This window comes from Amblyomma maculatum, chromosome 1, assembly GCF_055883805.1.
Source record: "Amblyomma maculatum isolate TAMU_Amacu chromosome 1, ASM5588380v1, whole genome shotgun sequence".
Lineage (NCBI taxonomy): Eukaryota > Metazoa > Arthropoda > Arachnida > Ixodida > Ixodidae > Amblyomma > Amblyomma maculatum.
This window is the reverse complement of record NC_139344.1, coordinates 254603471-254620673: the sequence shown is the minus strand read 5'-3', so window position 1 is coordinate 254620673 and position 17203 is coordinate 254603471. Positions and strand designations below refer to the sequence as shown.

The following is a 17203-nucleotide window of genomic DNA, read 5'->3' as shown; positions in this document are numbered from 1 at the left end:
CTGCTGCCTTCAAGTTGTTAATCGCGCAGCTGCGCTTCTCTGTCAGCTCACGGGGCCCTATATCTGTTAAAACAGCAGGTAGAGAAACAAAGCCAACAATATGTGAAATAAAAGACCATCCATGAAAGTATATTGGCAAATACGACAGAAGTAAATCGAACCGGAAATTAGTAAATTCAGGCGCTGGTATTTATTGAATCACAGCTTTGCATTATAAAAAGCGAGATGCAAATACCGTAAATTTGTTTCCTACGAGCGTCTTGATACACGCTTACGAGACCTCCACCTCGGTTCTTTTGTTAGAGTGTGACAGAAAGGTGACTTTTTAATTGGCCTCTCTGTAGAGCGGGCGCCCGCCCCGCTAATCCTAACGCCGGCAGTGCCGACGGTTGTCTGGCACCACCACAGTCCAGCACATACATGGCAAAATTAGTTTTGAAAAGAAATTAAATTATCTTACTAATTACTTTGGTGAAAATCGCAGAAAAGTAATTACATTACATTACTCATTACTGATCCCAAAAAGTAAAGAAATTATATCACAATTACTTCTACTGGGCAATTCAATTACTTTAAATTACTTTCTTGGTTTCATCCATGCAAAAACAAAGTAAGGCTAGTAAAAAAAACTAACTTGTTCTCTAGAAGCGAAGCACGCACATTCTTTCGTCTTTCCGCGATATTCCGTCCCAGAGAACTATTCCTTCCCTCTTTTCTACAGCACTTCCCATTACAAAAATCAGACAACAAAAGCAGAAGCATGGTCGAACGGTCGTGAAATGAGCGGCGAACCCAGCGCCTTGCTGGCCTGTAGCTGTATCCGCCATTTGAAGGGCCCGAAGAAGCTAGGTTATTTATTGCTTCCGAAGTCCCAAGAATCGACGTCGGCACCTTGCACTCGGCAATTAATGCTCATGCCACGGTGGCTCACGTCATTGTCCCTTCCGCCTGTCGTCCCACTGCCCTGACTGCTGGCAGCAACACACGGCCGACCAGCAGTGCTTCCCCACTTGCATTGTGCGGCGACAGACTTTGCCGCCGGAAATACCTGCGTGGCACGGCCCAGCCGACAACAACTTCAAGACCACGTTGTGATAGACGATGAGTGACTTCCAGTTAGATCGTTCCCGCGTTGACGCCGGAAGCAAGAGAAGGCTGCACCCGAGGCAAGAGTTCATGGCGGGACACCTCCCGTGAGGTGGCCCACAGGAAACCAGGACACGCAACAGATGAGCTGCGTCCTCTCAGTTTCCCATCGTTCCAGTAGTCGCTTAGACACTCGAGAAGAGTACTATAAACCGTCTTGCGAAAAAAAAAAACGGGTCTTTAAACAACAAGTGTTCCTCATGCTCGAGCGCCTAAATACACTCATACACGCCAAATTATCCCAACTCACTTTGTGCGAGCAACCAATAAAAATCCACAACCCTATCTCCACGAATACTGACAATCATGCAGATCCAAAACTGCCCCTAGCAGAGGCTTGCCCACCTACGAAAAAACGTACCCTGGAAACCAATAGCGATATCTCAGCCATATCAGCTCAAGTTCTTGCTGAGCGTGTTAGCCAAGTAGAACAGAGAGTTGACCTTGTCTTCATAGAAATCGCAGGATGATTTGCTCCTCTAGAACAGATCCAAGTTATCCCCCTCCCTCCAATTCCCCCACTTTATCACGTCCTCCTCCTCCTCCATCAAGACCTCTCATCCCTCAGCTAAACATTCATTCCCTCAACAATTGTGGATTTCGCAATGGAATTCTAGAGGCCTACAACGCAAGAAAGACAACATTCTCCTCCACCTGCAGCAGGCAACGCTCCTGCCAGATGCCATCGCTGTACAAGAACCAAAGTAATTACGCAATTAGCCTCTGTAGAGCTGTACAGCTTAAAACTTCCCCAATCAATGGGTCACATCGCATGTCCGTCGCAATATTGCGTATGTCACACACGATTTATCTGACTTATATGCCGACTGCATCTTTCTTGAGCTCCTCTCGCGCAAATTAGGTTTTTCCGCTTTTTTATTTTAAATATTTACAGCCACCCTTGGGACGAACTAGTGAGCCATCTGCTCGCGCTCGCGCGGGCCCTCACCATCGCAGGTAAGGAATCGATAATCATAGTAGGCGATTTTAATGCCTGGCATGTCTGGTGTGGATATAGAGTCTCCATTATCAAAGAAAGACAGCTTTACGACTTTTTTCAGCAGCACAGGCTATCCCTCGAGACGGAAGTCACGTATGCTGCCCGCATAGGAAACAACGTTTGCAAGGACACCTGCCCGGATTTAGCACTGGATAAAAACATACATCAGGTACACTGGCTGAACGCTGTCCTTACCCTAGGCAGTGATCATTATATAATTGACAGTATAACCTTAACGCGGGTAATCTCAGACCGCGGTAACAACTCAGACCCTTTGAAGACTGGAATGAATTTGGAAACATTGGGGAGCAGAAACAGGTTACCTCCATCTGGGAATGGGTTGCCCCGCTACACCACCAAGATATGGAATTTGCTACTATGGAAATCCTTGCCGGACAGGCAAACGATCAGGTCGACAGCCGGTTGCTACATATATAGGAAGCTTTTCAAAGTATGGAAGCACGCTGGAAAGGACAAAAGCATAACCAGGCGTTGCGGCGTCGGATGGCGCCACTCTCGAACTAATAATCGAACATGCCACTTATCTGACCCTCAACAAAGGACACGGGTCTGCAATAGACTCGATGGAAACCTTCAATTTAAAAACACGTGGTCCCTCCTACGTAGTCTGTTAGAACCTTCTAAATCTAAAGCGGAAAGTACCAAAATAATCACACGCCTGTACACCTAATGGAAAAGAAAAGGCAGGACCTCTTATAAACCCCAATTCAAACCTACTTTTCGCAGCATGCGACTGCACCTACATCAGTCTACAGAGACCTATCCAAGTCAGAATTAAACGGCCCCATAACGGAGGCACAGGTGTGTAGTATTCCATCAGCTGCGCAACACCTCAGCACTCGGACCTGATCGCGTTACCAACAAATCTCTACGCAACCTAGATGCGGGCTCGATAGGGGTCCTTAGTGAATATACTAACCAGCACTGGGAACAAGGCACCTTGCCTCCGCTGTGTAAACACGAAAAGGTTACTATCATATCAAAGTCAAGTAAACCGCCCGACCTAGCCAGTCTGCGCCTCATCTCTCTGTTTTTATGTGCAGGCAAGCTCATGGAGCATGATTACCTAAATAGATGCACGGAGAAATATCACCTATTTCTTGCCACCATGTTTGGGTTCAGGGCAAGGCTCTCCACCCAGGATGTAATGCTCCAACTCAAAGAGGCGGTACTGAATCACTATTTCCTATGTCTTACCAAATCAATATTGGCACTTGACCTGACTAGAGCTTTTGACAATGTGCGACAATCGTCTCTTCTCCAAAACCTCAGTGGGCTCAATGTAGGTTCCCGCAACCATCAATATGTGACTGCTTTTCCAACCAACAGAACCGCGGAGATATACTTCGGCTCGGCTAAATCACCGACTTTCACCCTCGGCAAGGCACCCAGCAAGGGGCCGCGGCTTATCCCACTTCCTCTTCAACTTCACTCTGATTCCTCTCGTGGAAACATTAGCCGCCATACCGGCCCTACAGTATTCCCTGTACGCCGATGACATCAATCTCTGGACCACCACGGGCAACTGTGGCACAGTCGAAGGCTCCCTACAAAGAGCAACAGAAACGGTCCAAGAACATGCGCGGAGCATCGGGCTCAGCTGCTCAGCTTCTAAGTCTGAACTCCTTCTTATTCGTCCCTAAGACCCTTTCCCTCCGACCATTTCCGTATAACTCGATCGGAAGCTTATTCCAGGAGTAAGCAGCATAATAATCCTTGGCCTCCATGTTTCCAATAACGGCTCAATGCCGTCACTGTCAGTGCCATACGGAGGTCAGTGCAGAATACATCTGCCTTCATAAACAGGATTTCTAACCGCCATAAGGGCATGCGCGAAGCCGACACACGCCGCCTGGTCCAAGCTTTCTGTCTTTATAGGACTATTTACGTACTCCCTCCCCTACCTGAACCTCTCATATCTCGAGAGGGACCAGGTTTGTCTCCTCATCCGCACAACATATAAAACTGCCCTGCATCTTTGTAACAATATCGCTACGAACAAACTTCTCTAACTTTGGGTGCACGATACAATTGATAAACTGGTAGGAGCGCACCTCATTAGGCTATGTAACCGTCTTTAACAGTCAGAACAGAGCAGGCAGCTCCTTCAACGCCTCCAACTTCTCCCCAAACTGCATCAGCGACAGTCTGTACATCCCAACATTACCGAAAAACACCCATCCCACCCAAAATAATGACTGTTGAGTGGCAAGAGCCAGGGAGCTTCATAAGTGCTACCCACCCTTTTTCCTTTCTTTTTTTTTTTTTTTTTTGCCGCTTATGTAGATGCAGCAGAAACTCTCACCGCACTGCCTGCGCAGTGGTGGTCTCGGATAACGCCCACAAACTGCTTTGCTACGCTACCCTCGACCGATTAGCTCAACTAATCGAGGTGCGCAAGCCGCTATTGCTCTGGCAATAGCTCACACTCAGGCTGAATCTATTTTCTCAGACTCAAAAACGACCATTTGTAACTTTGCTATGCGCCAAATCCAAGCACCCGCTTATCGTATCCTCAAACGTATCGCATCTTCCCCCGCATAATCACCATCTTATGGGTTGCAGCGCGCTGTGGACACCCCGAGAATACAGCCGCCCATGAACACGACCGAGCACCGGGCAGTGGATGGTCTACATTTTTTTCGCAGCGTGCGGGAATGCCTACTCACCTACCAGGAAATTACCTTATACTACCGCAATTCCCATCTGAGCTACCCTCCACCTCATAAATCCCTGTCCCAGGCAGAGCAAGTCGTTTGGCGCCGACTACAACAAACACTTTTGCAGTCCCATTATTTTAATTCAGTAATTCATCAAGATGACGCTTCACCCTACTGTCGTCTCTGTTCCAGTCCACAGGAAGACTTTAATCACATATATCGTAATTGTCCCAACACACCTACTGCCTCCTTGGAGAAACCTGAGTGACAGGAGCGATGGGAAGCTGCTCTGCGCAGCTCACGGCCTGAAGGCCAACTCCGGGTCGTGCGCTGGGCCATGGGGGTCGCCGAAACCCAAGGCCTTCGGCCACCTAGAGCTGCTTGAGGGCCCACCGTCTTCCTTGTCCCATAACCACAACCCCCCCCCCCCCCCCCTCAATTGACCAAGTTCTTGGGGTCAATAAAGCTGTTTCTTGCTCCTCCTCCTGAATATCTGCTTCGATTTTTCTGGTTTCTGCTTCTACTTTCTCAACCTCTACCCTTGCCTTCTCTTCTAGTTCTGAATCTCCATCTTGAGCTCTCATACTCTTCCCTCATGGTCGAGCCTTTTGATTTCTGTGGCTATCCTTCGTTTCTTCACTTCTCGCCTACGAGCCTCTTATTTCGCCTCTGTGTCTAGAAGTTTCACTTTGTCCTCATTTTTCATCTTTGCTATAGGTGTTCCTTCCGCCTGATTGAAACAACCGGGATTCTTACAGGTAGCAGGTCAGACCAATGTGCGCTGCCTTAGTACTCGTCATGTCGGCTGTTCTACTACACGTCTACACCACACACCTACCACTCCTAGAGCGTGAGTCACACACACCAACAGACACAAGAAGCCCCGCTCACCTGAGAAATGGTTGCTTCTCCTGACTTTCACCTCTGGCGATCGACGAATCTGAGGATCGACGCATGCAAGATCCTAGGGATCTTGCATGCGTCGATCAACTCCCACCTTGAACGACCAGGAGATCTCGGCCCCTCAGAAACCGTCGCTCCTCGTTGAGGAACACTTCCGCTCATCGCTGCCTCTGACTTGTTGATTCTCTCCGACCTTGAACAATACGAGATCCCGGTAAGTGTCGATAACGTTGCCTCGGCTCGATTAACGGGCTGCGCCTGCGGAGAGCTGTGGTTGCCAAATCATGCTCTCGGCTGCGCCACTAAAGGTCAGGTTCAATATTATTCTCTCTCTTCTCCACATCGCCTCGAGGTGCCGTCGACTTAGCGGGCGACGTGGAGTCATCACGGAGGCAAAGGACGATGCATTCGGAGCAACAGACGAAGCTAAAATTTTTAAACAGGAACATCAAACAGCACGGAAGAGTACACTCAAACGATAAAGGCGACTACGCTCCTAGTAATAGGGTATACTGGCTCAAAACAAGTTCAGCTCCTCAAGCTGGCACGCTAAACAAAACTCAGGCTCTTAGCTGTCTTATCACGACTTTTGAAAAGCTTGCTTCCGCTGTCAAATCGCGATCTAGAAAAAGCCATTGCGGCGCGATGCCCGCTTAAATAACCATGTCCAAACTTTCTCCTGAGCGGCCCCTCTAATTTTTAGCGCGGCCGCACGCATGACGTTACGCCTCTCTCCCGCGGTCTGCCAGAGTATCGAATTTTGGAAAGCCGCTGAGAGCAAGCGATATGTCTTCAAGGACGCAGTGAGAGAGAAGGGGCAATATATTTTTCACCACCACCACGCGAGCGGCTATGCCTTCTCACCCATTCCGAAATGTTCTCGCAACCTCCATCGCGGTCTCTTGCCAGACAGCCTGGCGCACGTGTTGGCAGGAGGCGCGGCGCCGCGGGCGAAAGCGCGTATTCGGCCGCCCTTCCTATGCGGAACTATATGCGGAGCTACTCGATCTTTTTTCTCATTTCTGCCATTTTCTCAGACGGGAGCGCCACAACAATTATAAGGTGGCCACCCCGACCTTACAGTCACCAATTTTTTTTATATATGGGGTAATTGAAAAAAAAAAGAAGAAAAGGACCATCTGGCAACTGCGCTTGTCTGATGTTACTTAACAAGCTGATTTTGAAACAAAAGGTGGAGAGAGAACGTAACAATATGTGAAACAAAATAGCATGGATGTAAACATATATTGATGGGCAACACGGAAAAGATGAAACGAACCTTAATAAAGCGCCTTGAAATAACTTATACGAGGATTTTCAATTCTTTTTCGCTACACTACCATCAGTGTTTGGTTGTAAACGAAACAGAGCAAAAAAAAAAAAACCCAAAGCCCACGCAGGCTAAGGAATTTAAAGGAATTTACATAGGCACTGTTTCAGAAATTATAGTCCGTACATAGAAGACGCCGCGAACAGGTTTCGCGACAAGCTCCATTTTCCCGGCTTCTCACGCTAGCATGCGTCAATATAAGCTTGAGGCTGCTATCAGAATGTTATGTAAAATTGCATGCCGCACTGTTTCCATATAATCATATGCTCGGGCGTTTTGCTGAGTTTGCCTTAGGCATCTTCATTTTGACGGCCGTTCTTCGTTCAGATGACTACTTCGATGGGTGGTTGTACTCGAACATCGATGGCTCATAACGTGCATTCAAACGGCTGCTAAACGCAGCTCTAGCGAGTACAACAGCTTCTCTAAGGTGCACGCAGTCTTCATAACAGCCTGGTGCAAATTTTCCTCACACTCTCGGATTGTTGGTTGTTGTTTTCGCGGAGGGCAGCTCTTACCTACCTGTTGCGAAGACTTTCGTTCCTATAGGAACTTTATGGTATATATCATGGGCATTGTTGCCGCTGAGGAATTTGTACTCTCCACAGCACAGCAACTGTTCTCGTTGCTTATTAATGTGGCGTGCACATCACACCAAGCTTAAAGCACGACACTAAACCAGTGTGAGTACGCTGAGATGTGGCAAGACAATGAAAAACAATGCAAAACCCACTAAGGACCAGGAATAATAAATTTGAAAACACACGGTAGCAAAAGTCGTACTTCGTACATACAAGACGTCACGCACTGATTTCGCGACAAACTTCATTTCGCGTTTAATGCGGAATATATATATCCCATTAGCGCAAAAGCCGGTGGCGACGCCTGTGGCAGCTCTTTGAAAAAAAATCGTTCTTGGCACGAAAATCACAAGCATGTCCGTGGCATGCGGATGTTGGCAGGTGACATACCAAGACGCTGACTGGTCGGAGGTTCCTGAGACGTCGCGAGACCACATATGTCGCGGCCATATTTGCGGGATCCCGAGTAAGACGCACTAGCCCTACACCAGGCAGGCACGTTAACTGACTTGTCTAAAGCGGTGCTCTACGTCACTCCTACCAACTTGGGCAGCACACTTCACGGTCCTGTTCACGAGCATGCTCCTGACAGGTTGGCCGGAAGAATTGGCAGCCCTTTCAAATTCGAACATGACGTGGTCACGTGACACACACCACCGACCAGTCAATGGCCACTTGTGCAGCACAGTGAGATAGGGGTGAAACCCACTGGTACTCTTGTATCCCGAATTAAATACGCTACTCCATGCAGGCACATCCGTATAAGGCTTAGTCAAAGCGAGGATTTATATCCGTGTCGCTCGGCCCCTTACAAACTAACATAATACTTTCGCATTCTGACAGGAAGTGCCTCTGCCGAATTTTTTTGTCACATTCGTTTCTTCACCCTTATCTTGCAATTGTTTTGCAGAAATGTACGTGCGATCACTCTAACATCCATGGTGTCACTCGATAAAAGTTCACACGTTAGCACCGCCTTGTTTTGTCGGCGGCTTCTGTCTTGCATTGGCGATTTTCGTCACTATAGGTAATGGAGTTCATTAGCTGGTGCATGCAGTGTCATGGCCGATCTAGCCACAAATCTAGCCTATACCAAATGGAGGTGTGCACGAACCGAAAATTTTATCCCGAGCCCGGCCCCGCCCCGACGCTGGAGACCCGAGCCCGGCCCGGCGCGGAGCTCAGGTTTAGGGCCCGAACCCAGTCCCGGCCCGTTATGCTATAATTGCAGTTGAAGCTATGAAAAAGAAAAAAAATAATAATTTCAGGATGATAAGTTTTATCCAAGGTCTAATGTTGAATTCCCACGTTTGAAATGGCAAATTTGCGGATTATGTAGAGGCAGAGCACGTAGGTAGAATTTTCGTTCAAAAACAAGTTATGCATTGAATTGAGCATTTGCTGCCCACTTGATAATGAACCCGATGGTAGCGGTGAATTTTCTTTCGTTGATACAACTTGTGGCTGGAATGACTAACACAGTATTTGATAGGAAAGCAAGATTTCGATAACCAGCTTGCTTGCTTCTCCCAAAGTACGCTAACTCTGAACTTAAACAAAGCGTTGGTTTTGTGGTCAATTACTCGATGAGCACGCCTGGCTCACTGTAAGCCTTTCACGTGAACTTTTTGCAACAAGAGAAACAAGAAGAAACTCTTGCACCGCAGATGCTTTTAACTGTGTTCCGCTTTAAACGAGGCCATGTCGAGGTAGGAGTAAGTCACAATAGAGATGTGTGATAGGCGACAGCATGGCGTGAATATTGAAACAGATACCTAAACATTAGCAGCGATGTTACCAAAGCGGAGATGCGAAACTCGAAACTAAGTAGCCTACAAGCAGCTCCTCTGCTCGGTCATTGACGGCTACCAAATATCCGTTCGCGGCGAGGAGGTGGGGAGGAAAGGCGCGGAAGCTCTCGCGTAGGGAAGCTCTGGGAAGCTCTCGCGTAGGGAACACGCGGGAAAATGGTGTGCATTCTAGATGCTTATCGCACTATGCTCGTATTCGCACTTTCGCAGAACTTTCATGCGTTCGTGACCGTCATGCCTGGCCCGGCCCGGCCTGCCCGAGAAAAATATTCTTTGGCCCAAGTCCGGCTCGATCCCGAGGGCTTTCGAGCGGCCCGAGCCTGGCCCGCGGGGCGGGCCGGGTACGGGCTTTCGGGCCGGCCCGAGCCCGTGCACAGCTCTAATACCAAGTCTAACGACTGTCTGGACGGTGGCAGCGGCCGGCCGCGCTTTAGCCCCGGTGATCTCGCTCAAACTCACGCTCGAACTCGCTAGAGCATACTCCCTTCCTGTTCCCTTAGAGCGCCTTCTCCCACTGTTTCGCCTCGTAACGCTCGTTTTTGCCCTCGCCACTTTTTACCTATTCTCTCGTTGCGCCTCCCTGCCTCCACCGTTGCGCCTCCCTCAACCTCCCTCCCTCCCTCCCTCCCTCCCTCCCTCCCTCCCTCCCTCCCTCCACCGCCTTCCGTCTGCGGAAAGTTTCGCGCTACGACGACACTAAAAAGAAATTGCATAAACTTACAATCACGCCTATCATTGCTGTAAGCCTGCTATTGAACAGCAGCGGTGTTTGTTCACTGCGTAGCTATTTTCTGATCCGAGCGACCGATTTCTGAAGTGCCAAACACGCGGTTAGCACACCTTTCCTCTCTTCCTGGGAAAGAAAATCGCCACCGAGCGACGAGAACGGGAGGCTTCGAGTGATAATATACCGCACATTTCACCTCTATATTGATCAACTGCTTGTCCTCACTGGCAACGCTAAAAGAGACCAGGCTGCACTGCCCGAGTGCTAGGCCATCGCACATCCTCTTAACGTGACTTTGTTAAATGCACCGTTCTCCCCAAACTCCAGCGTCGGCGTTATGAGCGAAAATTTCCGATAACGCAGCTGGTGCTAGTGGGAAGCAGACATGTCAATAATTGATTTACTGTAATTTCATTACTTTTTCTGATATTTTATTATGTAACGAAATACTTTTGGGCGATAATTTAGCAGCAAAAGTAATAATTCCTTTCAAAATTATTTTTACTAATATGTACTTTTGAACTTTGTATATAGCAGAACAGCCTACGCCCGGTAGGGCGCCTCCGAAAGCAGGAATGAAGCGCGGCAAGCCTGAACCAGTGTAAACGATCGGCAAGAAGAGATAGAAGTGAGTATAACTGCTCGTCTGAGACCGTCGGTGTCCTGTGAAGTAGGGTCCATTCCCCAAGCAGCAAGATGTAAGACACCGAGGAGCCGCCGAAGAAGTCTATGACGCGCAGGACGGAGTTCAGAACTAATCAAGAACGAGCAGTGGCACGGTTAATTGAGTCGTCTAAGGGCAGAGTAGTGCCCGGTTACACTCGTCGCCACGGAGCGAGGGAAGGGGGGCACAGGCATCCAGAAACGCCCATGGCGTGAACATTACCGAGTGCCAACTTTAGACATCAATTCCTGGAGTCCGTGTCGTGACGGCTTAACACGGTAAAGACAACTCCAAGCAGCAAGGCGCTGGGTTCGCCGCCCGTTTGTCTTAAGCGTAGTGAGAGAGACTTGTGTTCGACCATGCTTCTGTTTCGTCATCTTGTTGCCGTTGTCTTATCTTTGTAATGGCGCGTGCTATAGAAAAAAAGGGGGAGGAAATAGCTGTCTGTGACGGAATGTGGCGGGAAGACGGAAGAATGTGTCGGAAGAGGGGTTGTCCTTTTACTCCTTTAGCTTTTATATGCATGAAACAGAAATTCAATTTAAGAGTAATGGCATTACTCTCCGGAAGTAGTTCTATTGCAATGCCATTACTTTTACGAGCAGTATATTTTTTATATAATTTGTAATATAATTTAATTAATTTCGCGCATTATTTAGGAAAGCAATTGGAAATGTAATTTAATTCCTTTTTAAAATAACTTTGCCATGAATGTGGCATGGCGGGGCGCTTACCGGTCGTCGCTTTGTGTGACATCACGGGACCATATGATGGTAAGAGTCAACTCGGACAGCTGGTATGATTTGGGAGGCTGACATCACGGGGATTGAACTCGCAGGGACTCCAGGATTCCGAGTCAAGCTGCCCCTATAGGCCACGCAGCGATGTTCGAAAGGGTTGATTAAGGTTGATTAAATTGGGCTTTATGTCGGGTAGTTTTTGACGTAATGCGGTAGTTTACGACCGTAATCTAAGGATAATGAATATGCATATAACAGAGACATATGTTAAGGCATGACTTATTAAGCGGGCAACGGGTAGGTGAGTGGGCAAACGCAGTGGACGCGAACGAGGATTCGCAACGGTAGCCCCAGACGGGAGCCATTAACGCTCTAGCCTGATACCCCTAAATGTGGAGTACTTTCCTCCTCGCAGCGCTCAGTGAACCAGTAATTATTCAAAGAACCGACTTTGCGGACAAGAATTTTTTGGGATACAAACGTTACCGATAAAAACTCCTCCGTTACAGCTCAAAACATGGATTTGTTCCGAACGCAGTCGCTTTTAACAACGCCGCCGCGGTGGTACAGTGGTTAGGGTGCTCAACTGCTGTTGCGGGATCGAACCCCGGCCGCGGTGGCCGCTTTTCGATGGAGGCGTACACGTTAAAGAACCCCAGGTAGTCGAAGCTTCCGGAGTCGTCCACTACGGCGTTTGTCATAGCCCGAGTCGCTTTGGGACGTTAAACCCCATAAACCAAGCCAAGCCAAACCAAACCGCTTTCAATAAAACAGCGAAGTTTTGTAAGAAGCGCGTGCTTCTTTTTGGTAACGACTGTATGACAAGTTGATGTTGAATTTAGGCGTGCTTAATAGTCTGTAAAAAAGCAGATTAATCAGGGCGGGGCAACACAACAGCACACAGGTGCCTTCTCCTCCTGTAATTAATTAGCCTCAAATGACGACCACCCGCCTATCATACGAGTAACGCGCTACGCGCTATAGCATCGTCAAAGGGCTTGGGTTGAAAATATGGAAGAGGCTGGGCACGCTGCTCGTGCCTACAAACATCGGCCACGGTCAAGGCTATCGTGTGTTTCTCCTTATCAGCGTTGCATTACCGCCAGCTGCGCCCGTGCTGCTCCCCTTCCACTCTGTAAATCACGAGGCAGCCACGGAAATGAAAACTCCCGAGTTCAAGAGGTGGCGGCATACGTTCCGACAACTTGACATGTAATGCTCATTTCGATATGAAAAAATTATTTTAGAAGAGTAACTTCCAGACATTTACAGGAGTACAATTGGAAGACTCAGTCTATTATATTCGAGATCGTTGTGAGCTGACACAACCATAGTACTGACCGTTTGGTAATAGTATACTACTGTTAGTGTAGGCCTCATGTACAGTGGGCGCGATTTGAGTTGAGGGAGCGGCGCGCATTGAATAGCGATCTCCGCTCTGGGAGATTGATATGTAAAATTAGGACCTCCTCGTTGCGCGAGAGAGAGTTTTAGCAGCGCTAGCAGTGTTGACGTGCACCGTATTATCGGGTGCCTACTGCGCGTGCGCAGTAACACGACCACGCCCCACCTCGCTCCACACCATGGACATTGCTCGTGCGCGTCCACGCTAGTACAGCCTCAGCAAAATGTGAACAGCACGACAGGTTTGCTTCTGGGCCATATGCGCTGTCTTTATTGCTATACGTCGCCAGCGTTACAGGTCTCTCGCAGAAGCGAGGTACCCTGGTCCTCACCCCCTCCGGAATAGGGATTTCCACGGATGTGCAAGGGCATGGCTTACAGGCAAACTCCTTGGGCTCTTCACTTTTTACAAAGGCCACACGCCTCCGCTGAGCTAAAGTTCTCCAATATTCGGTGCGGAGAGTAGCTGCAGCTCGCAGCGAAGGAAAAGAACTATATAGAACTGATACAGAACTAAAAAAGAAGCGGTTATCGTGGATGCCAAATTCTGAAAACAATTCACATGAAACTTTGATGCTTCTCTTTCGACCATTTTTTTTTTTTTCCTCCCTACAAAAAGCCTTGGTCAGGCACTTTTCTTTAACAAAAAAAAAAAAAAAAAAAAAAAGAAAGGAAACTATGCAGAATCACTCTTCTAGGCCTATGACAAGCATTAAATATCGATAGACGAAACCGGTCCGCCACTCTCTAGTTTCGGCGCTGGTCATCAGATTGCATCCTGTGCTTCACGACAGGAAGTTGAACGATACCGGAGCGCAAGATGATATCTTGCCGGAAAGGAGATGAAGCCATCGGAGACTGCTGCTATGTCAGGCTCGCCGCAGTGTAGACGTAGGAAAGGATCGGCTCACAGCCGCCTACACCTGGCCTTGGTGAGAGACTCGCAGGCGATATTGTAGCAACACGGGGGGGCCTGGAATGCTTAGAGAGGAGTAATATAGTTCTTACTGCTGACAGTCATACAAGGAGAGCAGGCAAGCTGTGCGTCTCCATTCAATGTGACGGCTTGTTCCTGCAGGTGCTGTCAAGCAGCTATTGAAATCCGTTAAGCACAGTTACACTGTCCCCCTTACGCAGCGGCATTTTTATCGATTATCGGAAATAAGCCTGGCTGTTTAAAACGGTTTGTTCAGACACAGCTTTTTAGCTTTTTGACTTCCACGTGAAACACAAAATGAATGAATTGTCGCAAATATTTTGAATCAGGCAGAATGAAGTTTGAGATGAATAACCTTTTATAAAGAACACTGTCAAACATCCCCTTCAGTGGTTATGACTTGAATTTTTAAACCTTCTTAAATAATTGAGTTTATTCCTCATATAAAATAGAGCAAACAAGAGCTTAGTTTTCACACGACGAACTAATTCTCCTTTAGTGTTTTGTCATGCAGATTAATGGGCAATCTGGAGTCCCCAAAGTGCGGGCTATTTAAGTGAACCCTTAAAGCCAGTCACGGGCGACATCATGAAAGACAAAAGAAAAAAATGAAATGCACTCTATTTACTGGGAGATAGTTTTCGTTAGAGCATTCAGTACATGTATATACTATACAAATTGTACATGTGCTGCACTCAGACAACTGAACAAAACGTCCATCATCATAATCAGTTGCAAGATTGGGCAATCATTCCGTTTCACAGGAGCGCTGAAAATGGCCGTCATTACTGCCGAAATTGTTTTGCTGCGTTCGATGTCGCACCGTATTTCACAACCCGGTGCGATACATCGTAACACAGTACAATGCAACACGGCATTTTCATGGACTACGAAACTGTTCGCAAAAAAAAAAAAAAAAAAAAAAAAGCAAACGGCGTGACAGATCGGTAAAATACGGAACCGATGGGACAAATTATACAAAAAAAAAAAAAAAAAAACACGAGCCACTCGTACCACAACGCGGAGTTTCGAAAGAAACAGAACTAAGCCCTGTGGCCTGTCAGAAGCTACGCATGCCGCTTGTATTTATCGAGTTTGGCACCGCATCATCGTTCCGCTACGAGGGAATCCAAGATCAGAGGGCTCGCTTCCCTCGTTTTTCTAGTTTTAAAATTCGCGGCGGTCGTCGACTGAAAACGAATGACCAAGCGCCGCTTCTGCCGGCGTCGACGAGACCCATATGCCCAAGCAGACAAGAGTACGTACGGGCCTCATAGATGTCCAACGTTGAAGTGGAGGAGTCCATCGTAGAGCGAGCGTCCTGTGCACCGGTCGCGCAGCTCTCTGGAGGTGAGCAGAGGCAGCACGCGCGGCTTCTCTTGCAACAATGAATGACTAATAGCGCGCGCTGCACACGACCGCTGGCGGCTGGCTGCGCGATCGACGCAAGCTGCCGCGGCGCGGTCGACGGACGAGTTGCGTGCGAAACAGAAACTGAAACTACAATAGAAAGAAAGCAAATAAACGAGCGATTGAAACAAAGCAGAAAAATGGAAAAAGATAAAAAGAGGCAAACAAAACACGTCCCAGCGGCGATCGCGGATCGCATGCCGAGAGTCGAAAGCGGAAATCGGCAGCACTTCCGACTCAGACGCGACGTGGTTGTCGCTCGTGCAGTAGCAGTAGCGTCCCGTTCCGTACACTGTGCCCGTCGCGGTGAAATGTGGAGCTCGATCGTCATCAGAGGCCAAGGCCGCGGGTTAGATTCCAGGCTGCATTTCGATTTAGCTGCAAAATGCGGTCACCACCGTTTGTGAAAAATTTTAAAAACTCCAGTATAAACATTATTATTATTATTATTATTATTATTATTATTATTATTATTATTATTATTATTATTATTATTATTATTATTATTATTATTATTATTATTATTATTATTATTATTATTATTATTATTATTATTATTATTAAATTCATTCGAAGAGCTTCGAAAATTGGTTTGGCATGTGGATATCACAAATCAGTCTGTCAGTGAATCAGTTATTCAATCCAGTATATGTTGTCTATTTGTTGTCGACGGCATTTAGAGGTAGATTTATGGGGCTGGAACACGCTCCTTGAGCGGAGATTGATGGAGTGCGGTGCAATTTTCCAACAGCATTATTTGAACATTCTCTGTGAGAAAAATGAAGCTCTCAAAGGCGGTTCCCCCGATGAAGAGGCAGTCATACTTCCCCCATCTTCCTCAAACCTCCCCTCACCCTCGTGCGTGTTAGTTGAGTCGTTATAACGCGAGCGTCGCAGTGCGTGCAGTCTCTATTTATCAGGCCGCTTAAACAAGACGAGGTGCCGTCATCGGTCCAAGCTCGCGCGCCTATAACACGGAAGTCAGGAAGCGAAAGAAAGAAAGAAAGAAAAAAAAGCACCCAGGCGGTTCGCCACCGGATGTTGCCTTCAAAGGGCGCGCGTGGCGATAACACGAATTCACAGACGTGCGAAACCAGCAGCACTTTTTTTAGGAAAAACAAAGGGGTCTCACCAGACATGATGAACGCGCGAAGCAGCGCTTGATAAGCGAACGGTGAAAAGCAGTGCCCGATGACGTGGTGCCGGTGTCAGGCACCCTTTTCGCATTGTTTCACGGCAGCAGCGGTGACATAATGTCGGATGCGGCCAGAGCGCTAACGCGAGCGCGCACCCGGCCAAAAAGTCCGCGCGCACGCGAACGGAGAGTAGAAGTGCCGTCGCCGCCCACTTGTTTGGGGCCCAAGGACTTCGTCCGCGTCAAGCGGCCTCTGCATGCTCCGAAACTCCCATCAGAAGGTCGGCGCCTTATCGGTGGTGCTTTTCCCGACCCGAGCACTGCGTCTTGTATTTATTTCACGCAAGGGTGCTTTACATTCAGACGACGGCCGGGCAATATATTTCCGCGACGCGGCGGGCTGCATGTTGCTTGCCAGCTGCTGGCGAGAAGAAAGCGGGCTTTAAGCGCATCGAGACCCTCTCCACGTGAAAGGGTTGCCCGGCGTCCCCAGCTGGCGTTGCCCTCGAGGACTATCAACAGCCGACACTCGAAGTCGGGACCGGTGACTTGCAGCGCGCGGCGAGAGTTGCCCGGCGTGTTCGGCCCGATTTGTTTGGGAGAAAGGAAAGGCGCCGCAAGTTTGACGACCTGTAGGGGAGGCCATTGCGAGAGCGACGGCACGACTGGGCGGCCAGGGCCCTTATGCGCTTTTTCGGTGGACTGAGTGCTGACGGAACAGTCCGCTGTTAGAT

At 48.3% G+C, this 17203-nt stretch overlaps 1 protein-coding gene across 1 annotated transcript in view; it reads right to left on the bottom strand.

Annotated features, from left to right (window-relative positions):
* Positions 1-15296, bottom strand: part of LOC146206261 (uncharacterized) — a 97763-nt gene extending 82467 nt beyond the window's left edge. The window contains exon 1 of the mRNA XM_084590881.1: positions 15191-15296. Within this exon, the coding sequence (XP_084447007.1) occupies positions 15191-15230 (40 nt within the window). The 5' untranslated portion in view covers positions 15231-15296. The remainder of the gene's footprint in view (positions 1-15190) is intronic.
* Between the last annotated feature and the right edge of the window lie 1907 nt (positions 15297-17203).